The 24,936-nt window shown below is 43.8% G+C and overlaps 1 protein-coding gene across 1 annotated transcript in view; it reads right to left on the reverse strand.

Moving 5' to 3' along the window:
* Window positions 1-24,936, reverse strand: part of SIPA1L3 (signal induced proliferation associated 1 like 3) — a 54,290-nt gene that overhangs the window by 7,949 nt on the left and 21,405 nt on the right. Inside the window, exons 5-17 of the mRNA XM_033083871.1 lie at window positions 24,489-24,663; window positions 22,780-22,883; window positions 21,804-21,961; window positions 19,658-20,273; window positions 17,617-17,891; window positions 14,509-14,709; window positions 11,960-12,046; window positions 9,391-9,539; window positions 8,633-8,730; window positions 6,897-7,516; window positions 5,547-5,696; window positions 4,176-4,323; window positions 1,560-1,719 (exon numbers count right to left, since the gene is read on the reverse strand). Coding sequence (XP_032939762.1) covers window positions 1,560-1,719; window positions 4,176-4,323; window positions 5,547-5,696; window positions 6,897-7,516; window positions 8,633-8,730; window positions 9,391-9,539; window positions 11,960-12,046; window positions 14,509-14,709; window positions 17,617-17,891; window positions 19,658-20,273; window positions 21,804-21,961; window positions 22,780-22,883; window positions 24,489-24,663 — 2,941 coding nt within the window. The remainder of the gene's footprint in view (window positions 1-1,559; window positions 1,720-4,175; window positions 4,324-5,546; window positions 5,697-6,896; window positions 7,517-8,632; window positions 8,731-9,390; window positions 9,540-11,959; window positions 12,047-14,508; window positions 14,710-17,616; window positions 17,892-19,657; window positions 20,274-21,803; window positions 21,962-22,779; window positions 22,884-24,488; window positions 24,664-24,936) is intronic.

Genomic DNA, 24,936 nt, shown 5'->3' on the forward strand with positions numbered 1-24,936 from the left:
CAAAAAAAACCCCCAAAAAATTCCTGAAAAAATCCCCCAAAATTTCCAGAAAAATCCCAAAAAACCCCCAAAAAATCCCAAAACTAAAAAAAATCCCCAAAAAATCCCCCAAAAAATCCTCAAAAATTCCAAAAAAATTCCAAAAAAATTCCAAAAAAATTCCCAAAAAATCCCCAAAAATCCTCAAAAATTCCAAAAAAATCCCAAATAAATCCAAAAAATTCCCAAAAAATCCCCAAAAATCCCAAACCCCCAAATTTTCCCCAAACCTCCCAAATTTCCCCCAAATTCTGACCTGTCCTGGTTTCCTGGCCCCTCCTGTGGGGCAGGAGCTGCTCACAAGGAAATTGTCCCAAAAATACCCAAAAAAATTCCCCAAAATTAAAATAAAATAAAAAAAAAAATCTAAAAAAAACACACCCCAAAATTTCTCAAAATTCCAAAAAAAAATCCCCAAAAAATCCCAAAAATTTCCCCAAAATTAAAAAAAAACTCCCAAAAAATTCCTGAAAAAATCCCAGAAAGTCCCCAAAAATAAAAAAAAATCCCCCCAAAAATTCCCCAAAAATCCCAAAAAATTCCAAAAAAATTCCCTAAAAATTCCCAAAAAATCACAAAAATATTCCCCCAAATTAAAAAAAAATCCCTAAAAATTCCCAAAAATTCCTGAAAAAATCCCAAAAAAATTCCTAAAAATCCCCCAAAAAATCCCCAAAAAAATCCCAGAAAACCCCCAAAATATTCCTACAAAATTCCCAAAAAATCCCCAAAATTCCCAAAAAAATCCCAAAAAATTCCTGAAAAAATCCCCAAAAAATCCCTAAAAATCCCCAAAAAAATCCCCAAAAAATCCCAGAAAACCCCCAATATATTCCTACAAAATTCCCAAAAAATCCCCAAAATTCCAAAAAAAATCCCAAAAAAGTCCTGAAAAAATCCCCCAAAATTTCCAGAAAAATCCCAAAAACCCCCCAAAAAAATCCCAAAATTAAAAAAAAAAAATCCCCAAAAAATCCTCAAAAATTCCAAAAAAATTCCAAAAAAATCCCAAATAAATCCAAAAAATTCCTCAAAAAATCCCCAAAAAATTCCCCAAAAATTCCCAAAAACATGCAAAAAAATCCCAAAAAACTCCAAAAAAATCCCAAAAGATCTCCCAAAATTAAAAAAAATTCCCAAAAAATTGTTGAAAAAATGCAAAAAAATTCCCAAAAAAATCCTCAAAGAATTCCCAAAAATCAAAAAAAATCCCAAAAAATCCCCAAAAATTCCTGAAAAAAATCCCAAAAAATTCCCAAAAAACGCAAAAAAATTCCCCAAAAAAATCCCCAAAAATTCTTCAAAACTCAAAAAAAACCCCCAAAAATTCCTGAAACAATCCCAAAAAATTCACAAAAAATTAAAAAAACATTCCCAAAATTCCTAAATAATCCCCAAAAATTCCTGAAAAAATAAAAAAAAAATCCCCCAAAAATTCCCAAAAAATCCCAAAAAATCCCTAAACTCCCCAAAACCCCCAAATTTTCCCAAAATCCCCCAAATTTCCCCCAAATCCTGACCTTTCCTGGTTTCCTGGCCCCTCCTGTGGGGCAGGGTGCTGCTCCCAGGGAACCCCCCCGGGAAGTTTTCGGGGAATTCTCGGAGCTGCGATTCGCAATTCCCGGGATTGTCCCGGCGGCTCCCGCACAGCGACTCGTCCGACAGCGTCCTCTGCAGGGGCTGGGGGTGGGAAAAGGGGAAATCTGGGAATTCTGGAAATTTCTGGGATTTCTGAGGTTGAAATCATGAAAAAACGGGAAAAAAATCCCAATTTTTTCCCGTTAAAAATGGCGGAATTCCCGAGTTTTGCGCGTTAAAAATGAGAAAATTCCAGATTTTTTACCATAAAGATGGAGATTTCTACCAGAAATTTCTGAAATTCCAAAATTTCCTGGAATTCCCAAAATTACTGGAACTCCTGTTTCTTTAAATCCCCCAAAATTCGAAAATTCCCAAATTTTTCCCGTTAAAAATGGCAGAATTCCCGAGTTTTGCGCGTTAAAAATGAGAAAATTACGGATTTCTTTCCCAAAAAAAGGGGGACATTTGTGGGGGTTTAGACTTGGAATTCCTGAAATCCAAAAATTTCCTGGAATTCCTGATTAAATCTCAAAAAATTTGGAATATTCCCTTTTTTTTCCCATTAAAAATGGCGGAATTCTTGAGTTTTGCGCGTTAAAAATGAGAAAATTCCGGATTTTTTCCCATAAAAATGGAGATTTCTGCCAGGAATTCCTGAAATTCCCAAAATTCCTGGAATTCCTGTTTCTTTAAATCCCAAAAAATTGGAAAATTCCCAAATTTTTCCCGTTAAAAATGGCAGAATTCCCAAGTTTTGCGCGTTAAAAATGAGAAAATTACAAATTTCTTTCCCAAAAAAAGGGGGACATTTGTGGGGGTTTTGACTTGGAATTCCTGAAATCCAAAAATTTCCTGGAATTCCTGATTAAATCCCCAAAAAATTGGAAATTCCCAAATTTTTCCCGTTAAAAATGGCGGGATTCCTGAGTTTTGTGCGTTAAAAATGAGAAAATTTCAGATTTTTTTCTGACAGAACTGGAAGAATTTGTGATATTTTGGCTTAGAATTCCAAAATTTCCTGGAATTCCCAGAATTCCTAGACTTTCTGGAATTCCTGTTTCTTTAAATCCCCCAAAATTGGAAAATTTCCAAATTTTTCCCCATGTAAAATGGCAGAATTCCCAAGTTTTGTGCATTAAAAATGAGAAAATTCCGGATTTTTTCCCATAAAAATGGAGATTTCGGCCAGGAATTCCTGAAATTCCAAACATTCCTGGAATTCTCAAAATTTCCTGGAATTCCTGTTTCTTTAAATCCTCAAAAAATCGGTAAAATCCCAATTTTTTCCCGTTAAAAATGGCAGAATTCCTGAGTTTTTCCCGTTAAAAATGAGAAAATTCCAGACTTTTTCCCATTAAAATGGCGGGAAAAAAATTGGGTTTTTTGCATGGAATCTCTGAAATTCCAAGTTTTCCTTGAATTCCTGCTTAAATCCAAAAAAATTTGAAAATTCCCATTTTTTGGTCTGAAAAATCTGAAATTTTCTCCATTTTTGGGACTAAAAAATCCAAATTTTCCACATTTTGGGTCGAAAAAAATTGGAATTGTCACCATTTTGGGGACTAAAAAAATCTAATTTTTTCTCATTTTTGGGAAAAATAAAATCCAAATTTCCCACGTTTTTGGGACTAAAAAATCCGAATTTTTCCCATTTTTTGGGACTAAAAAATCCAAATTTTCCACATTTTGGGTCAAAAAAAATTGGAATTTTCACCATTTTTGGGAATAAAAAAATCTATTTTTTTCTCATTTTTGGGACAAAAAAAATCCAAATTTTCCACGTTTTTGGGACTAAAAAAATCTGAATTTTCTTCATTTTTTGGCCTAAAAAATCCAAATTTTTGCCATTTTTGGGGCTAAAACCTCGGGAATTTTTGAATTTTTGAGTTCAGGAATGTGAGGAATGTTGGGAATGTTGGGGATTTTTGGGATTCGTGCTCTGACCGTGGCGGTTTCGGGCTCGGGGCAGGAATTGTCCATCGGGAACGAGGGGAATTGGGAAAATTGTGGTTTTTTTTACAGTTTGGGACTTGGGGAAATTTGGGACTAAAAAATCCAAATTTCCCTCATTTTTGGGGCTAAAAAAATTTAATTTTTTCTCATTTTTGAGACTAAAAAATCCAAATTTTATCAATATTTTGGTTTGAAAAATCTGAATTTTCTCCATTTTTGGGATTAAAAAATCTGAATTTTCCACATTTGTGGTCTAAAAAAATTTGAATTTTCACCATTTTTGGGGCTAAAAAAATCTAATTTTTTCTTATTTTTGGGACTAAACCTCCAAATTTTCCACATTTTCGGGACTAAAAAATCTGAATTTTCTACATTTGTGGTCTAAAAAAAGTTTGAATTTTCTTCATTTTTTGGACTAAAAAAATTCAAATATTCTTCATTTTTTGGCATAAAAAAAATCTGAATTTTCACCATTTTTTTGGCCTAAAAAATCCGAATTTTTGTCGTTTTTGGGGCTAAAACCTCGGGAATTTTTGCATTTTTGAGTTCAGGAATGTCAGGAATGTTGGGAATTCGGGGATTTTTGGGATTCGTGCTCTGACCGTGGCGGTTTCGGGCTCGGGGCAGGAATTGTCCATCAGGATGAGGCGCTTGAGGTCGTCCTCGATGGAGGATTTGGGGACGCGCCGCGGGGAGCGAAGGTCCCGGAGAGACGCGCGGAGCCGCGGCTGCCCGAACACGTTCACCTGCCTGGGGGAGAAGAATTCCAGGGAATTCATGGAAAATTCCAGAAATCCCAGAAAAAAAACCAAACATAAAAATCCCCAAAATCCCATTAAAATCCATCAAAATCCCATCAAAATCCATTAAAATCCCATTGAAATTCCATCAAAATTCCCCAAATCCCGGAACCGCGGCTGCCCCAACATGTTCACTTGCCTGGAGATAAAGAACTTCATGGAATTCATGGAAAATTCCAGAAATCCCAGAAAAAACCCAAAAATTCACCCAAAAATCCCATCAAAATCCATCAAAATTCCATTAAAATCCCATAAAAATCCCATTAAAATTCCATAAAAATCCCATTAAAATTCCCATTAAAATTCCCCAAATCCTGGAGCCGCGGCTGCCCCAACACGTTCACCTGCCTGGGGGAAAAGAATTCCATGGAATTCATGGAAAATTCCAGAAATCCCAACAAAATCCCAGAAAAAACACAAAAATTCACCCCAAAATCCCCTCAAAATCCCATTGAAATCCCATCAAAATCCATCAAAATACCATAAAAAATTCCCCAATTTTCCCAGAATTCCTTTTCCAGGATCCCAAATCCCATTTTCTAAATCCCCAATCCATATTTTCCCTGATCCCAAATCCAAAAATTTTCCCAGAATTCCCTTTCCAGGATCCCAAATCCCAATTTTCCTTAAATCCCAAATCCCATTATCCCAATCCCAAATCCCATTTTTTCCAACCCAATTCCCATTTCTTTGAATCTTAAATCCCAGATTTTCCCACAATTCCCTTTCCCCAATCCCAAATCCCAATTTTCCTGATCCCTAATCCCATTTTTTCCAACCCAATTCCCGTTTTTCTGGATCTCAAATCCCAAATTTTCCCACAATTCCCTTTTTAGGATCCCCAAATCCTAAATTTTCCCAGAATTCCCTTTCCAGGATCCCAATTTCCCATTTTTTGGATTCCAAATCCCATTTTTTGGATCCCAAATCCCAAATTTTCCCAGAATTCCCTTTCCAGGATCCCAATTTCCCATTTTTTGGATTCCAAATCCCATTTTTTGGATCCCAAATCCCAAATTATCCCAGAATTCCCTTTCCAGGATCCCAATTTCCCATTTTTTGGATTCCAAATCCCATTTTTTCCAACTCAATTTCCAATCTTTTTATCCCAAATCCCAATTTTCTCCGATCCCAAATCCCAAATTTTTTTTTTTCCCACAATTCCCTGCTCACGTTTTGCTCTCCGCGGCCTCGTCCGGGCGCCTCCATCCCGGCCCCGCCCCCGGCCCCGCCCCCGGCCCCGCCCCCGGCGCCGCTTTGGCGATTTTGGCTCTGCCGGGAACTCGGGGGAAGGGTTTGGGAACCGGTGCCGGAATCTGCGACCTGGAGATGGAAAAAAAGGAAATTTTAACAAAAAATCAGGAAGTTTTACCAAAAAAATGGGGGTTTTAGAAAAAAAATGGGAATTTTTTACAAAAAAATGGGAATTTTTCACAAAAAATTTGGAATTTTAATGAAAAAAATGGGAATTTTAACAAAAAATAGGGAAGTTTTACCAAAAAAATGGGAGTTTTATAAAAAAATGGGCATTTCTATAAAAAAATGGGAATTTTTACAAAAAAAACGGGAGTTTTAACAAAAAAACAGAATTTCAAGCAAAAAAAGGAAATTTTAACCAAAATAATATGGAATTTTTAACCCAAATAAGAAATAATTTTAACCAAAAAATCGGGAATTTTAACCAAAAATTGAGAATTTTTACCAAAAAAATGGGAGTTTTAACCAAAAATTGGGAATTTTTACCAAAAAAATCGAATTTTTAGAAAAAAATGGGCATTTTTACAAAAAATTGGGAATTTTTACAAAAAAAACGGGAGTTTTAACAAAAAACCAGGGAATTTCAAGCAAATAAAAGAATTTTTAACCAAAATAATATGGAATTCTTAACCCAAATAAGAAATAATTTTAACCAAAAAATTGCGAATTTTGAATAAAAAATTGGAAGTTTTAGAAAAAAAATGGGATTTTTTCATTAAAAAATGGGAATTTTTACGAAGAAAAGGAGTTTTAACAAAAAAACCCGGGGAATTTCAAGTTAAAAAAGGAAATTTTAACCAAAAAATGCGGAATTTTTAACCCAGAACAAAAAATTTGGGAGTTTTTAATCAAAAATTGGGAGTTTGTAATCAAAAATTAGGAAATTTTATTCAAAAATTGGGAATTTTTACCAAAAAAATGGGAGTTTTAACAAAAAAACCATGGAATTTCAGGCAAAAAAAGGAAATTTTAACCAAAATAATACGGAATTTTTAACCAAAAAAAGAGATAAATTTAATAAAAAATTTGGCAGTTTGTAATCAGAAATTGGGAATTTTTTAACTAAATAAAAAAGAGGAAATTTAAAAAAAAAAAATACAGAAAAAAGTTGGAGTTTAATAGAAAAACGGGAATTTTAATGACCAAAAAAATGGGAATTTTGGCCAAAACCTGGAAATTTAAACCATAAAAGGGAATATTGACCAAAAAAGGAAATTTTAACCAAAAATTGGGAATTTTAACCAAAAAAAAGGGAATTTTCCCCACCTGGCCGTAGGCGGGGCCTCGGGCCGGCCCTCATTCCCAGAATTCCAAGCGTCCTTCCCAGAATTCCTGGCGCCGATCCCAGAATTCCAGGCGTCATTCCCAGAATTCCAAGCGTCGCTCCCAGAATTCCTTGTGTTGCTCCCAGAATGCTGAGCGTCCTTCCCACCATGCCTTGCGTCACTCCCAGAATTCCTTGCGTCCTTCCCAGCATTCCAAGCGTCCTTCCCAGAATTCCTTGCGTCCTTCCCAGCATTCCAAGCGTCAGTCCCAGAATTCCAGGCGTTACTCCCAGAATTCCTTGTGTCACTCCCAGAATTCCTTGTGCTACTCCCAGAATTCCAAGCGTCCTTCCCAGCATTCCTTGCATCATTCCCAGAATTCCAAGCGTCCTTCCCAGCATTCCTTGCGCCACTCCCAGAATTCCTTGCGCCGTTCCCAGAATTCCAAGCGTCCTTCCCAGCATTCCTTGCGTCATTCCCAGAACTCCAAGTGTCCTTCCCAGCATTCCTTGCGTCCTTCCCAGCATTCCTGGCGTCGCTGCCGTCGCTGGCCCCGCCCTCGGCCTCGGCCTCGCTGGAGGCGGAGCTGGACAGGGGGGAGGGGCTGCACGAGGGCTCCTTCTGTGGGAACAGCCCCGGTTTGCAGGGAATTCTGGGAAATTTGGGGGAATCCCAGGAATTTTTGGGAGGTTTCCCCATCCAAAAAAAAAAACTGGGAATTTTTTGGGAATTTTTTGGGAATTTTTGGGGAATTTTTGAGGAGGATTTTTAGACGATGGCGGTTTTTTTGGGGGGGATTTATTGATTATTCCAGAAGTTTTTGAGGAATCTTGGGATTTTTTTAGGAATTCTACGTAGTTTTTTAAAAATCCTGAGGATTTTTTTAGGAATTCCAGAGTTTTTTTGGGAATTTCAAGGATTTTTTTAGGAATTCCAGGGTTTTTTTTGGGAATTTTGAGGATTTTTTAGGAATTACAGGGGGGTTTTTTTGGGAATTCCAAGGATTTTTAGGAATTCCAGGGGGGTTTTTTGGGAATTCTGAGGATTTTTTAGGAATTCCAGGGGTTTTTTTGGGAATTCCAGGGGATTTTTGGGGGGCATTTTTTTTTGAATTTTTTTTTGGGAATTCTGGAATTTTTTTGGGAATTCTGGGGGATTTTGGGGGATTTTTTTAATTCTGGGGGATTTGGGGGGCGAATTTTTTGGGGAACTTTTTTGAATTACAGGGATTTTGGGGGGATTTGTTTGGGAATTTTTTTTTGGGAATTCCAGGAATTTTTTGGGAATTCTGGGGGATTTTGGATTACTTTTCGGGGGGCATTTTTTGGGGATTTTTTTGAAATTCCAGGGATTTTTGGGGACATTTTTTTGGGAATTCTGGGGGATTTGGGGGGACTTTTTGGGGAATTTTTTGGAAATTCCAGGGATTTTTGGGGAGATTCTCTTGGGAATCTCGGAGATTTTTTCAAAATTCCAGAAGATTTTGGGGGATTTTTGGGGGGAATTCCAGGATTTTTTTTGGGAATTCCAGGGGATTTTGGGGAGACTTTTTTGGGAATTCTGGGGGATTTCTGGGGGGGGGATTTTCTGGGGAATTTTTTGGGAATTCCAGGCATTTTCGGGGAGATTTTTTTGGGAATTCTGGGGAATTTTTTGGGAATTCCAGGGATTTTTTGGGAGATTTTTTTGGGAATTCTGGGGGATTTTTTGGGAATTGCAGGATGTTTGTGCTCCCACCTTGTGCAGCCGGTTTGGGGAATCCTTCCCGCCGGGCTCCGGCCGCGCCGGGCGCTTGCCGGGAATTCTGGCCGGGGCCGGGACGTGCCAGAGCGGCTCTGGAATGAGGGAATGGGGTCAGGAGTTGGGGATTTGGGATTGGGAATGTGGAAATGGAAATCCCATTCCCAAATTTCCCTCCCCATTCCCAAATTTCCCATCATTCCCAAATTTCCCATCAATCCCAAATTTCCTTCTAAATTCCCAAATTCCCCACAAATCCCAAATTCCCCACAATCCCCAAATTTCCCACAATCCCCAATTTCTCATCATTCCCCATTTCCCACAATCCCCAGATTTCCCACAATCCCCAGATTTCCCACAATTCCCAATTTCCCACAATTCCCAGATTTCCCACAATTCCCAATTTCCCACAATCCCCAAATTTCCCACAATTCCCAGACTTCCCACAAATCCCAATTTCCCACAATTCCCAAATTTCCCATAAATCCCAAATTTCCCACAATCCCCAAATTCCCCACAATTCCCGAATTCTCTTCTAAATTCCCAAATTCCCCACAATCCCCAGATTTCCCACAATTCCCAAAATTCCCCCCAATTCCCAGATTTCCCACAATTCCCAAATTCCCCATAAATCCCCAATTTCCCACAATTCCCAAATTTCCCACAATCCCCAATTTCCCACAATCCCCAAATTTCCCACAATTCCCAAATTTCCCACAATTCCCAAATTTCCCACAATTCCCAGCTTTCCATACCCGCCTTGATCCTCTCAGCGCCGCCATCTTGGCCGATCGCGGAGCCGTCGGAGTGTCCAGAATTCCCAGAATTCCCAGAATTCCCAGAACTCCCAGAATTCCCGGAATGTCCGGGATGTTCGGCCTGGAACGGCGCCCCCCTCTGCGGCCTGGGGGAGAAAATGGGAAATTCTGAGGAAAAAATCCCAAATTTCCTGAATTTCCCTCAATTTTCCCTCATTTTTCCCAATTTTTCCCTCATTTTTCCCAATTTTTTCCCAATGTTTCCCCAAATTTTCCCAACTTTTCCCCAATTTTTCCCATTTCCCCTCCCATTTTTCCCATTTTTTCCCCACTCCTCCCCATTTTTCCCAATTTCTCATCAATTTTCCCTTTCTCCCAATTTTTCTATTTTCCCATTTTTTCCAATTTCCCTGGTTTTCCCCCCATTTTTTCTCCATTTTCCCCAAATTACCCCCCATTTTCTCCCGAATTTTCCCTCAATTTTTCAACAAATTTTCCCTATTTCCCCAATTCCCCCCCTTTTCTCCCAATTCCCCATTTCCCCCCAAATTTTCCCTCATTTTTTCACCAAATTTTTCCCAACTTTCCAAAAATTTCCCCATTTTCCCCAATTTCCTCCCAAATTTTCCCTCACTTTCCCCAATTTTTCCCAATTTCCCCTCAATTTCCCCCATTTTTCCCCCAATTTTTCCCTCAATTTTCCCAGTTTTCCCCAATTTCCACATTTCCCATTTTCCCCAATTTTCCCTATTTTCTCCCAAATTTCCCCATTTCCCCCCATTTTTGTCCCCATTTTTTTCCCATTTTTTAAATTTCCCCCCAATTTCCCCATTTTTTTCCCATTTTCCAACAATTTCCCCCCATTTTTTCCCATTTCTCCCCAAAATTTCCCAGTTTTCCCCAAATTTCCCCCATTTTTTTCCCCAGTTTTTCACATTTCCCCCAAATTTCCCCATTTTTCCCCATTTCCCCCCTATTTTTTCCCATTTTCCCCAAATTTCCCCCAAATTTCCCCCTTTTCCCCAGATTTCCCCCCATTTCTTCCCGTTTTTCACCCATTTTCACCCATTTTTCCCATTTTCCACCAATTTCCCCCCATTTTTTTCCTGATTTCCCCCAAATTTCCCCCATTTTTCTCCCCATTTTTCCCATTTCCCCCATTTTTCCCAATTTTCCCCCATTCCTCCTTTCCCAATTTCCCCCAAATTTTCCCTCAATTTCCCCAAATTTCCCCATTTTTTCCCAATTGCTCCTCAATTTCCCACATTTTTTCCCATTTTCCACCAATTTCCCTCATTTTTCCCCAATTTCCCCCAAATTACCCCACTTCCCCCCATTTTTTCCCATTTTCCCCCATTTTTTCCCATTTTACCGTTTTTCCCTCCATTTTTCTCCCCATTTTTTTCCCATTTTTTCAATTTCCCCCGATTTCCCCATTTTTTCACATTTTCCACAAATTTCCCCCCATTTTTTCACATTTCCCCCAAATTTCCCCATTTTTCCCCCATTTCTCCCCATTTTTCCCAAATTTCCCCCAATTTTCTCTCAATTTTTCCCCATTTTCCCCCCAAATTTCCCCCATTTTTCTCCCCATTTTTTCACATTTCCCCCAAATTTCCCCATTTTTTCCCCATTTCCCCCCCATTTTTTCCCATTTCCCTCATTTTTTCCCAAATTACCCCCCATTTTTCTCTCAAATTTTCCCCATTTTCCCCCATTTTCTCCCCATTTTTCTCCCCATTTCCCCCAAATTTTCCTCCAAATTTCCCCATTTCCCCCCAATTTCCCCATTTTTTCCCATTTTCCACCAATTTCCCCCCATTTTTTCCCCATTTTCCCCCAAATGTCCCCATTTCCCCCCATTTTCTCCCCGTTTTTACCCAAATTTTCCCATTTTTTCCCAATTTCTCCTCAATTTCCCACATTTTTTCCCATTTTCCATCAATTTCCCCCATTTTTCCCAAATTGTCCCCCATTTTTCTCTCAATTTTTCCCCATTTTCCCCCCAAATTTTCCCATTTTTCCCATTTTCCACCAATTTCCCCCATTTTTCCCAATTTCCTGAATTTTCCCAAATTCTCCCCATTTTTCTCACAATTTTTCCCCATTTTGCCCCCAAATTCCCCATTTTTCCCATTTCCCATCAAATTTCCCCATTTTTCCCAATTTCCCCCCAAATTTTCCCCCATTTCTTCCCATTTTCCCCCCAATTTTTTCCCATTTCCCCCATTTTCTCCCCATTTTTTTCCCCAAATTTCCTCCATTTTCCCAATTTTCCCTCAATTTCCCCTTCTTTCCCCATTTCCCCCCAATTTCCCCAAATTTTCCCTCAATTTCCTCAAATTTCCCCCATTTTTTTCCCATTTTTCCAAATTTCCCCATTTCCCCCCATTTTTTCCCATTTCCCCTCCATTTTCCCCCCATTTTTCTCTCAATTTTTTCCCCATTTCCCCCCAAATTTCCCCATTTTCCCCATTTTTTCCCCCACTTCCCCCAAATTTTCCCCCAAATTTCCCCATTTTTCCCCATTTTCCCCATTTTTTTCCCATTTTTCCCCATGTTTCACCTCCCCGGTGCGGAGAAGCTGCCGGAGCTTTGCCGGAACGCAGCGGCGCCGGCGCCAGAATGCGGCGACTCCGGGAAACTCAGGGGGCTGCAACGGGGAAAAAACAGAAAAAATGGGAAAAAAAAAGAGGAAAAATTGGGGAAAATGGGGGGAACTTCAGGAAATTTCTTTGGGAAATTCAGGAATTCTGGGGGGAAATTTTGGGGGGTTTTTTTGGGAATTTTTTTTTGAAATTCAGGAATTTTGGGGGAATTTTTGTGGGAAATTCAGGAATTTTTGGGGAAATTTTGGGGGGAATTTTTGGAGAAATTTCAGGAATTTTGGGGGGAATCCTCGGAATTTTGGGGGAACTTTTGGGGTATTTTTGTGGGAAATTCAGGAATTTTTGTGGGAATTTTTGTGGGAAATTCAGGAATTTGGGGGGAATTTGTGGGGAATTTGTGGGGGAATTCTTGTGGGAAATTTTTTTGGAATATTTTTGTGGGAAATGCCAGGATTTTGGGGGAATTTTGTGGGAAATTCAGGAATTTTTTGGGGAACTTTTTTGGAGATTCAGGAATTTTGGGGGAATTTTTGCAGGAATTTTTGGGGAATTTTTGTTGGAAATTCAGGAATTTTGGGAGGAATTTTTTTGGGAATTTCAGGAATTTTGTGGGAGATTCAGGAATTTTAGGGGAAATTTTTTGGGTGTTTTTGTGGGAAAATTGGTGCCAGAATTTCAGGAATTTTGGGGAGATGTTTTGGGAATTTTTGGGTAAATTTCAGGAATTTTGTGGGAATTTTTGAGGGGTTGTTTTGGAAATTCAGGAATTTTGGGGGGAATTTTGGGAGTATTTTTTAGGGAATTTTTGAGGGATTTTTTTTTTAATTCCAGGAATTTTGGGGGGAGTTTTTGTGGGAAATTCAGGAATTTTGGGGGAATTTTTTGAAGGAATTTTTGTGGGAAATTCAGGAATTTTGGGGGAATTTTTGTGGGAAATTCAGGAATTTTGGGGGGAATTTTGGGGGGAATTTTTAGGGGAAATTCAGGAATTTGGGGGGAAAATACAGGAATTTTTATGGGAATTTTTGAGGGATTTTTTTTTGGCAATAGAAGAATTTTGGGGGGATTTTTTTGGGATTTTTGAGGGAATTCTGGAGGGAATTTTTGAAGGAATTTCAGGAATTTTGGGGGAATCCCAGGAATTTTGTGGGAATTTTTGTGGGAATTTTTGTGGGAATTTTTGGGTTAAATTCAGGAATTTTTGTAGACATTTTTGAGGAATTTTTTTTGGGAATTTCAGGAATTTTGGGGGAATTTTTGTGAGAATTTCAGGAATTTTGGGGAGAGTTTTTGGGAATTTTTGGAGGAATTTTCGGAGGAATCCCAGGAATTTTGGGGAAATTTTTGTGGGGAACTTTTTGGAGAATTTTTGTGGGAAATTCCAGAATTTTGGGGGAATTATTGGGTGAATTTCAGGAATTTTGTGGAAATTATTGGGTGAATTTCAGGAATTTTTGAGGGATATTTTTCATAATTTCAGGAATTTTTTTTTGAATTTCAGGAATTTTGTGGGAATTATTGGGTGAATTTCGGGAATTTTGGGGGGAATTTTTAGGGAGTTTTTGAGGGAATTTTTTTTTAATTTCAGGAATTTTGGGGAGATTTTTTGGGAATTTTTGAGGGAATTTTTGGGGGATTTTTTTGGAATTTCAGGAATTTTTGTGGAAATTTTTGAGGGATTTTTTTGGGCAATTCAGGAATTTTTGGGGACTTATTGGGTGAATTTCAGGAATTTTTGTGAGAACATTTGAGGGATTTTTTGGGGGGAAATTTCAGGAATTTTTGGGGGAATTTTAGGGGGAATTTTTTTGGAAATTCAGGAATTTTTGGGGGAATATTTTTGGCAATTCAGGAATTTTGTGGGAATTTTTTGGGGAATTTCAGGAATTTTTGTGGCAGTTTTTGTGGGAAATTCAGTAATTTTAGGGGGATTTTTTTTGTGAATTTCAGGAATTTTGGGGGGAATTTTTTGGGTGAATTTCAGGAATTTTGTGAGAATTTTTGAGGGATTTTTTTTGGAATTTCAGGAATTTTAGGGGGATTTTTTTTGGAATTTCAGGAATTTTTGAGGGAATTTTTTTGGAATTTCAGGAATTTTGGGGGGGATTTTTGTGAGAACTTCAGGAATTTTGGGGAGATTTTTCGGAAATTTTCGAGGGCATTTTTGGAGGAATTTCAGGAATTTTTGAGGGAATTTTTGGAGGAATTTCAGGAATTTTGGGGGAATCCCAGAAATTTTGGGGGGACTTTTTAGGGAATTTTTGGGGGAATTTTTTTTGGAATTTCAGGAATTTTTGTGGGAAATGCAGGAATTTTGGGGGAATTTTTTGAGGGATTTTTTTGGAAAATCAGGAATTTTTGGGGGGAAAATCAGGAATTTTTGTGAGAATTTTTGTGAGAATTTTTGAGAGAATGTTTTTGGAACTTCAGAAATTTTTGTGTGAATTTCAGGAATTTTGTGGGAATTTTGGGGGGATTTTTGGGGTGATTTTTTGCCCTCTCTCACCGTTTCCCGGCGTGCCCCGCTGGTTCCCGGTGGGCGCCGCCGCCGCCCGGGGCCCGTTTGGGGCCCCCCCGGTGCCAGCCGGGGCCGCTGCGGAACGGAGCCCGGAACGGCGCCGGGAACGGATCCGGGAACGGCTCCGGGAACGGCTCCGGGAACGGCTCCGCATCCGCCGGCAGCGACGCCAGGCTCTCCGACCAACCCCTGCGGGAACAGCGCCACTGTGACAATGGGGACAGACGGGGACAGGGACAGGGGACAGGGGGACAAAGAAACAGGGACAGGGGACAGGGACAGGGGAAGAGGGACGGGGGACAGGGGACACCCAGAGACAGGGGACAAAAGGACAGAGGGACAGGGGGACAGAGGGACAAAGGGACAGAGGGACAGGGGGACAGGTGACACCCAGGGACAGGGGACAAAAGGACAGAGGGACAGGGGGACAGAGGGACAAAGGGACAGAGGGACAGGGGGACAGGGGGACAGGTGACACCCAGGGATAGGGAACAGGGGACACCAAGGGACAGAGGGACAGTGGGAGAGAGGGACAAAGGGACAGGGGACAGGGACAGAGGGACAAAGAGACAGGGGATGGGTGGCACCGAGGGACAGGGGGACAGGGGACACTCAGGGACAGGGGGACATCCAGGGACAGGGGGACAGGGGGACGGGGGACAGGAGACACTGAGTGACAGGTGACATCCAGGGACAGGTGGCACCAAAGCATGGGGGACAGGTGGCACTGAGGGACAAGAAGCACAGGGGAAAGGTGGCACTGGTGACACAAATGGCATCCAGGTGGCACCAGTGACAACCAAGGCACCAAGATGGCACCAATGGCACCAAGATGGCACCCAAGACACCAAGATGGCACCAGTGACACCAAGATGGCACTGATGGTGCCCAAGACACCAAGATGGCTCCAATGACACCAAGATGGCACCCAAGACATCAAGATGGTTCCAATGACACCAAGATGACACCAATGGTACCCAAGACACCAAAACGGCACCAAAGAAACCAAGATGGCACCAGTGGCACCAAGATGGCATCGATAGCATCCAAGACACTAAGATGGCACCAAGATGGCGCCCAGGACACCAAGATGGCTCCAATGGCAACCAAGACACCAAGATAGCACCAATGGCACCAAGATGGCACCAAAATGGCACCCAAGACAGCAAAATAGCACCAAGATGGCACCAAGATGGTACCAATGACACCCAAGACACCAAGATGGCACCAATGACACCAAGATGGCACCAAGATGGCACTGAGATGGCACCAATAGCACTGAAGCCACCAAGATGGCACCCAAGACACCAAGATGGTTCCAATGGCACCAAGATGGCACCAATGACACCAAGATGGCACCCAAAGGCTCCAATGGCACCAAGATGGCACCAATGGCACCCAAGACACCAAGATGGCACCAATGACACCCAAGACACTCAGATGCCACCAATAGCACCCAAATGGCACCAGCGGCACCCAGGTAGCAGCAATGACATCCATGGCACCAAGATGGCTCCAGCCGTGCCCAAGACATCAAGATGGCACCAATGGCACCAAGATGGCACCAAGATGGTTCCAATGGTGCCGAAGACACCAAAATGGCACCAATGACATCAAGATGGCACCAATGGCGCCAATGGCACTGAGATGGCACCGATGGCAACCAAGACACCAAGATGGCACCTACAGCACCAAGATGGCGCCCAAGACACCAAGATGGCACCAGCGACACCAAGATGGCAGCAATGGCACCCAAGACCCCAAGATGGCGCCAATGACATCAAGATGGCACCAATGGTACCTGAATGTGACCAATGGCACCAATGGTGCCCAAAGGCTCCAATGGCACCAAGATGGCACAATGGCACCAATGACATCAAGATGGCACCAATGGTACCCAAGACCCCAAGATGGCACCAAGATGGCACCAATGGCGTTGCAGACATCAAGATGGCTCCAATGACACCAAGATGGCACCAACGGCACCCAAGACACCAAGATGGCACCAATGGCTCCAAGATGGCATCAATGACACCTGAATGTGACCAATGGCACCAAGGGTACCCAAAGGCTCCAGTGGCACCAATGGCACCAATATGGCACCCAAGACACCAAGATGGCACCAAAGAAACCAAGATGGTACCAGTGACACCCAAGACACCAAGATGGCACCAAGATGGCGCCCAGGACACCAAGATGGCACCAAGATGGCACCAAGATGGCACCAAGATGGCACCGACAGCACCCAAGACACTAAGATGGCACCAAGATGGCGCCCAGGACACCAAGATGGCTCCAATGGCACCAATGGCACCTGAATGTGACTAATGGCACCAATGACACTCAAAGGCTCCAAGGGCACCAAGATGGCACCAATGGCACCCAAGACACCAAGATGACACCAACGGCACCAAGATGGCACCAAGAGGGCACCAATGGTGCCAAGATGGCACCGATGGCACCCAGGACACTAAGATGGCACCAATGGCATCAAGATGGCACCAAGATGGCTCCAATGGCACCAAGATGGCACCAATGACATCAAGATGGCACCCAAAGGCTCCAACAGCACCAAGATGGCACCAATGACAACAAGACGGCGCCCAAGACACCAAGATGGCAACAATGGCACCAAGATGGCACCAATGGCTCCAAAGACACCAAGATGGCACCAAAGACACCAAGATGGCACCCAAGACACCAAGACGGTGCCAATGACACCAAAGATGGCACTAATGACACCAAGACACCAAGATGGCACCCAAGACACCATGATGGCACCAATGGCGCCCAAGACACCAAGATGGCACCAATGACATCAAGATGGTACCCAAAGGCTCCAACAGCACCAAGATGGCAGCAATGGCACCAAGATGTCACCGATGGCTCCAAAGACACCAAGATGGCACCAATGGCACCAAGATGGCACCAAAGACACCAAGATGGCACCAGTGGCGCTGAAGACACCAAGATGGTGCCAAAGACACCAAGATGGCGCCAATGGCACCAAGATGGCACCAAAGACGCCATGATGGCACCAATGGCACCCAAGACACCAAGATGGCACCAATGCCCCCCATCCCCAGCCGCACCCACCTCCTGGGCGTGCCGTCCTCGTGCGGCGGCACGATGCCCACGGTGACGGTGACCGAGGTGCGCAGCAGGTCGATCATCTGCTCGTGGCTGAGCGCCACGGCCGCCACCTTGCACACCTCCAGCAGGCGGCTGCCGCGCCGCAGCCCGGCCTGCCAGGCGAAGCCGTACTCCTCCACCTCGGCCACGCTGCCGTCGGGGTGCACGTGGAAGCCCAGCTGGCCCAGCCCGTTGCGCCGCAGGGTCATGTCCACCGTGGCGCAGCCCGGCGTCGTCACCTGCCACCATCGATTTTTACTCCTAATTTTTCCATTTTTTCCCCATTTTCTCCCCATTTTTCCACCAATTTTCCCCATTTTTTTTCTGATTTTGCCACATTTCCCCCAATTTTTTCCCCAATTTTCCCGCATTTCCCAATTTTCTCAATTTCCCAAATTCCCATTTTTGCCCCCATTTTCCCCCATTTCTTCCCAATTTCCCCCAATTTTCCCCATTCCCAAATTTTCCCAATTTATCCATTTCCCCCCATTTCTCCCCTTTTTTCCCACTTCCCTCAATTTTCCCCTTCCCCAATTTCCTCAATTTCCCAAATTCCCATTTCCCCCCAATTTCCCCCAATTTTCCTCATTCCCCAATTTTCCCAATTTCCCCATTTCCCCCCAATTTTTCCCCAAATTTCCCCCTTTCTCCCCTTTCCCCCCATTTTTTCCCCACTTCTCTCAATTTCCCTCAATTTTCCCCCATTCCCCAATTTTCTCAACTTCCCAAATTCCCATTTTCTCCCCCATTTTTCCTAACTTCCTCCAATTAACCTCAATTTTCCCCATTCCAAATTTTTCCAATTTCCTCCATTTTCTCCCCAATTTTCTCCATTCCCCAATTTTCCCAATTTCCCCCCAATTTCCCCATTTCCCCCCAATTTTTCCCCAAATTTCCCCATTTCTCCCCTTTCCCCCCATTTTTCCCACTTCCCCCAATTTCCCCCAATTTTCTCAATTTCCCATATTCCCATTTTCTCCCCCATTTTTTCCCAATTTCCCTGATTACCCCCAATTTTCTCCATTCCCCAATTTTCTCAATTTCCCCATTTCCCCCCAGTTTTTCCCCAAATTTCCCCATTTCTCCCATTTTTCCCACTTCCCCCAATTTCCCCCAATTTCCTCAATTTCCCAAATTCCCATTTTCTCCCCCATTTTTTCCCAATTCCCCCCAATTATCCCAAATTTTCCCCGCTCCCAAATTTTCCCAATTTCCTCCCATTTTCCCCATTTTTTCCTGATTTTCCCCATTCCCAAATTTTCCCAATTTCCTCCATTTTCTCCCCAATTTTCCCCATTCCCCAATTTCCCAAATTCCCATTTTCTCCCCCATTTTTTCCCAATTTCCCCCAATTTTCTCCATTCCCCAATTTCCTCAATTCCCCAAATTCCCATTTTCTCCATTTTCTTCCCAATTTCCCCATTTCCCCCCAATTTCCCCATTTTCTCCCCAATTTTCCCCATTCCCCATTTTCCCCCAATTTTCCCCATTCCCCAATTTCCCAAATTCCCATTTTCTCCCCCATTTTTTCCCAATTTCCCCCAATTTTCCCCATTTCCCAAATTCCCATTTTCTCCCCCATTTTTTTCCACTTTCCCCCCAATTTTTTCCATTCCCCAGTTTCTCCCATTTTCTCCCTAATTTTTCCCATTCCTCAATTTTCCCAATTTCCCCCATTTTCCCCAATTTCCCCATTCCCCAATTTCCCAAATTCCCATTTTCTCCCCCATTTTTTCCCAATTACCCCCAATTCTCCCTATTCCCAAATCTTCCCAATTTTCCCCCATATTTTCCCAATTTTCTCCATTCCCAAATTTTCCCAATTTTCTCATTCTCCAATATTCCCAATTTCCCCCATTTTCTCCCCAGTTTCCTCCATTTTTCCCATTTTTTCCCAATTTCCCCCATTCCCCAAATCCCCATTTTCTCCCCATTTTCCCCAATTTCCCCCATCCCAATTCCCCAAATCCCCATTTTTTCCCCCCTTTTCCCCCCCTCTCCTCACCTTGAGCCTCTGCACGATCTCCTTGACCTCTTCCACGGCGCCCTCGGCTCCGTCCGCCGCCGCGCCCTCGGCTCCCGGCCCCGCCCTGACGCTGACCAGATCCCCGCGCCCGTGGTAGATCCTCAGCGCCGCCCCCTCCGCGCTCCACCCGATCACGTCCCCGGTGAAACAGTGGAACACCACCTCCTTGGCCGCCAAATCCACCAACACCACCAGCTCCTTGGAAATGCCCAACACGCACGGCACCTCCGCGCCGCCGCGGCCGAAATCCACGGCCGAGACGCGCCACGAGACGGCGCCGGCGCTCTCCAGCTCGGCCGACGGCCGCGCTTTGGATTTCTCCTTTTTTTTGGAAGCCAAGGAGATGAGGTTGAACTTGCCGGCCGTGTCCAAGGGCGTGTTGGTGACGTAGTTCTCGGCCAGATCCCGCAGGTATTCCTGGCGCGTGCGCGTGGCCATGGTGCGGAATTTGTGGGATTTGTGCGCGGCGTTCTCGGCGTTGATGGCCTTGGCCAAGAGGAAGGCGCGGAAGAGGTCGGAGCGGCGGAAGGTGACGCCGGAGGGCGGCACCGGGGGGCCGAAGGGAGGGACGTCCTTGGAGCGCGTGACGGCCACGCTGGTTTGGGTGGGAAAAGGAATTTTGGGGATTTAGGGGGGTGGGGGAGGGGTTTGGGGGTTTGGTCAACTTGGGGTTGGGATTGGGGAGTGTTTGGGATCGGTGGATTTTTGGAGTTGGTCAAATTCTGGGGTCTGCCAACCAATCTTTGGGATCATCCATTCCTTAGGATCATCCAATCGTTGGGATCATCCAACTCTTGGGATCATCCAAATCTTTGGGATCCTTCAACTCTTGGGATCATCCAATCTTTGGGATCATCCAAATCTTGGGATCATCCAATCTTTGGGATCCTTCAACTCTTGAGATCATCCAAATCTTTGGGATCCTTCAACCCTTGGGATCATCCAATCTTTGGGATCATCCAATCTTTGGGATCCTCCAACCAAATGTTGGAACCCTTCAACCCCTGGGATCACCCAACAAATTTTTGGGGTCACCCAAAGCTTTGGGATCTTTCAACCCTTGGGATCATCCAATCTTTGGGATCATCCATTCCTTGGTATCATCCAAATCTTTGGGATCCTTCAACCCTTGGGATCATCCAATCTTTGGGATCATCCAAATCTTTGGGATCCTTCAACTCTTGGGATTCCCTAAATCTTGGGATCCCCAAATGTTGGGATCCCCCAATTTCAGGGATTCTCCAACCAGTCTTTGGGATCCTTGAACCTTTGGGATCATCCAATCTTTGGGATCATCCAAATCTTGGGATCCCCAAATTTCAGGGATTCTCCAACCAATCTTTGGGATCCTTCAACTCTTGGGATCATCCAGTCTTTGGGATCATCTAATCTTTGGGATCCTTCAACCCTTGGGATCATCCAACAAATTTTTAGGATCACCCAATTCTTTGGGATCTTTCAACTCTTGGGATTATCCAACCAATCTTTGGGGTCATCCAACTCTTGGGATCATCCAACCTTTGGGATCCCCAAATCTTGGGATTCCTCAATTTCAGGGATTCTCCAACCAGTCTTTGGGACCATTGAACCTTTGGGATCATCCAAATTTTGGGATCCTCCAACCAAATGTTGGGTACCTTCAACCCTTGGGATCACCCAACCACCTTTGGGATCATCCAGCTTTTGGGACCAATCAAAAGTAATTTGGTAATTTGGGCGTCTTTTTGGTATTTTTTTCAACTTTTTGGCAACTTTTGGTAATTTTTTGCAACTTTGTGGGAACATTTGGGAATTTTTGGCGATTTATTTCAAATTTTTAGTAATTCTTTTCAACTTTTTGGTAATTTTTCACAATTTTTTGCAAATTTTTGGTAATTTGGGTCATTTTTTGGTAATTTTTTTCAACTTTCTGGTAATTTTTCTCAAATTTTTGGTCATTTGGGTAGGTTTTGGTAATTTTTTCAACTTTTTGGTAATTTCTGGTATCTTTTTGCCACATTTTTCGTAATCTTGAGGGATTGTTGATACATTTTTGCAATTTTTTGGTATTTTTGTTCAACTTTTTGGCAATTTCTGGTGATTTTTTGCAACTTTTCCCCCAGTTTTGGTTGATTTTGGGCCCCACCTGTAGGAGACGTTGTCGGAGCAGGGCTGGTGCGCGCGGACGATGATGAAGACGTGCTGGAAGTGGCTCCGGACGTTCTGCGGCGTGAACGGCAACGCGCCGGGCTCCTGGAAGATGATGGTCACGATGTCGTTGCCGATGTGGCGCTTCCGGAGCAGCTGGGAATGTTTTTGGGGAAAAAAAAAAAAAAAAAGAGTGAGAATGAGTGGGATGAAGATTTGGGGTGGTTTCAGAAAGGTTTGGGGTTGTTGAGTTCTTGGAATTCCTGGGATGACCCAACCAACCTTTGGGATCCTTCAACCCTTGGAATCATCCAATCTTTGGGATCATCTAACCCTTGGGATCTTCCAACCCTTGGGATCCCCCAACCAACCCTTGGGATCATCCAATCAACCCTTGGGATCATCCAACCAACCCTTGGGATCACCCAACCAACCCCTGGCATCATCCAATTTTTGGGATCCCTCAACTCTTGAGATGTTCCAACCCTTGGGATCTTCCAATCTTTGGGATTCCCCAACTTTTGGAGTCATCCAATCCTTGGGATCTTCCAACTCTTGGGATCTTCCAACACTTGGGATCATCCAACTCGCTAATCCCTCAACCAATCCTTGGGATCATCCAATCTTTGGGATTCCCCAACTCTTGGGATCCTTCAACCTTTGGGATCCCCCAACTTCTGGGACCAACCAACTCTCGGGATTCCCTAATTTCAGGGATCCTTCTACTCTTGGGATCATCCAATCTTTGGGATTCCCCAACTCTTGGGATTCTTCAACCTTTGGGATCCTCCAACTTCTGGGACCGTTCAACCCTTGGGATAATCCAACCCTTGGGATCCTCCAACCAACCTTTGGGACCATCCAGTCCTTGGATCCCTCAACCAACCCTTGGGATCCTTCAATCCTTGGGATCCCCCAACTCTTAGGATTCCCCAACCCTTGGATCTCCCACCCAGCCCTCGGTGGGCCGGTACCTGCTGGCGGTTGTTGGGGGTGTAGGGCAGCATGGTGGACACGTGGAACATGATCTCGTAGTCCTGGTACGTGGTGTAGAGCGAGTGCGTGCCCGTGGAATCGGCTGCGGAAAAAAATGGGAAAAGCAGAGATGGTGAAATCCTGAAAAGAGGAAATGGTGAAATGCCAAAAAGAGGAGTTGGTGAAATCCTGAAAAGAGGAAATGGTGAAACCCCGAAAAGCCAAGCCAGTGAAATCCTAAAAAGAGGAGTCAGTGAAATCCTGAAAAGCAGAAACAGTGAAACCCCAAAAAGAAGAAATGGTAAAATCCTGAAATGAGGAAATGGTGAAATCCCAAAAAGAGCCAAATTGGTGAAATCCCAAAAAGAGGAAATGGTAAAATCCCGAAATGAGGAGACAGTGAAACCCCAAAAAGAGGAGTTGGTGAAATCCTGCAAAGCAGATCAGATGAAATCCTGAAAAGAGGAAATGGTGAAATCCCAGAAAGAGGAAACAGTGAAATCCCAAAAAGAGGAGACGGTGAAATCCCGCAAAGCGAATCCGGTAAAATCCCAGAAAGCAAAGCTGGTGAAAACCTGGAAAGCAGATCTGGTGAAATCCCAGATTTCGGTATTTCATCCCAAAATCTACTCTTGGTGTTCAACTGGGATCCCCCAACTCTTGGAATCCTTTATTGGAATCCTTCAACCCTTGGGAGCCTCCAACCGCTGGGATGCCTCAACTCTTGGAATCCTTCAGTCTTAGGGATCCCTTAACCCTTGGGATCTTTCAACCCTTGGGATCCTTCAACTCTTGGAATCCTTCAGTCTTTGGGATCCTTTAACCCTTGGGATCTCTCAATCCTTGGGATCTTTCAACCCTTAGGATCTCCCAACTCTTGGGATCCTTCAGCTCTTGGGATCCTTCAACCCTTAGAATCTCCCAGCTCTTGGGATCCTTCAATCTTTGGAATCCCCCAACTCTTGGAATCCTTTCTTGGGATCCCCCAACTCTTGGAATCCTTCAGTCCTCAGGATCCCTCAACCCTTGGGATCTCCCAATTCTTGGGATCCTTCAGTCTTTGGGATCCTTCAAGTTTTGGGATCGCCAATTCCTGGAATCCTTCAATCTTTAGAATCCCCCAACTCTTGAGATCCTCCAACCTTAAACATCTCACAACTCTTGAGATCCCTTCCTGGAATCCTTCAACCCTTGGGCTCCCCCAACTCCTGGAATCCTTCAACCCTTGGGATCCCCCAACCCCTGGACCCTCCCGTGACCCCGGACTCACTCTTGGTGTCGAGCTGTGCCGTGTACTTGGTGAAGGATTTGAGGGAAACCTTCTCTGCCAGCAGGTTCCAACTCTTGGGATCCTTCAACTCTTGGGAACCTCCAACCCTTGGGATCCCTCAACTCTTGCAATCCTTCAACCATTGGGATCCCTCAACTCTTGGAATCCTTCAACCCTTGGGATCCTTTAATCTTTGGGATCCCTCAACTCTTGGAATCCTTCCACCCTTGGGATCCCCCAACCCTTGGGATCTCCCAAACCTTGGTATCTCCCAATCCTTGGGATCCTTCAACCCTTGGGATCTCTCAACTCTTGAGATCCTTTCCTAGAATCCTTCAACCTCTGGTATCCTCCAACCCCTGGGATCTTCCAACCCTTGGGATCCTTCAATCCCTGGGATCCCCCAACCCCTGGACCCTCCCGTGACCCCGGACTCACTCTTGGTGTCGAGCTGTGCCGCGTACTTGGTGAAGGATTTGAGGGAAACCTTCTCTCCCAGGAGCGTGAGGAACTCGTCGAAGGCGGGCCCGGCGGCCTCGTTGTTGTACATCTCCTCCTCCGAGCTCTGCCCCGCCTTGCAGTACAGGATCCCCACCTTGTGCCGCCGGCACAGCTGCGGGAACAGCGGCACAGGGGGATTCGGTAACGTCTAGGGGCTTGGAGGAGGTTTGGGATGGATCCTTCAAGTCTTGGGATCAACCAACCCTTGGGATCAACCAACCCTTGGGATCAACCAACCCTTGGGATCCTTCAGCTCTTGGGATCTTTCAACTCTTAGAATCAACCAACTCTTGGGATCAACAAACCCTTGGGATCCTTCAACCAACCCTTGGGATCCTTCAACCAACCCTTGGGATCCTTCAAGTCTTGGGATCAACCAACCCTT

Source organism: Catharus ustulatus, chromosome 34 (assembly GCF_009819885.2).
Source record: "Catharus ustulatus isolate bCatUst1 chromosome 34, bCatUst1.pri.v2, whole genome shotgun sequence".
Lineage (NCBI taxonomy): Eukaryota > Metazoa > Chordata > Aves > Passeriformes > Turdidae > Catharus > Catharus ustulatus.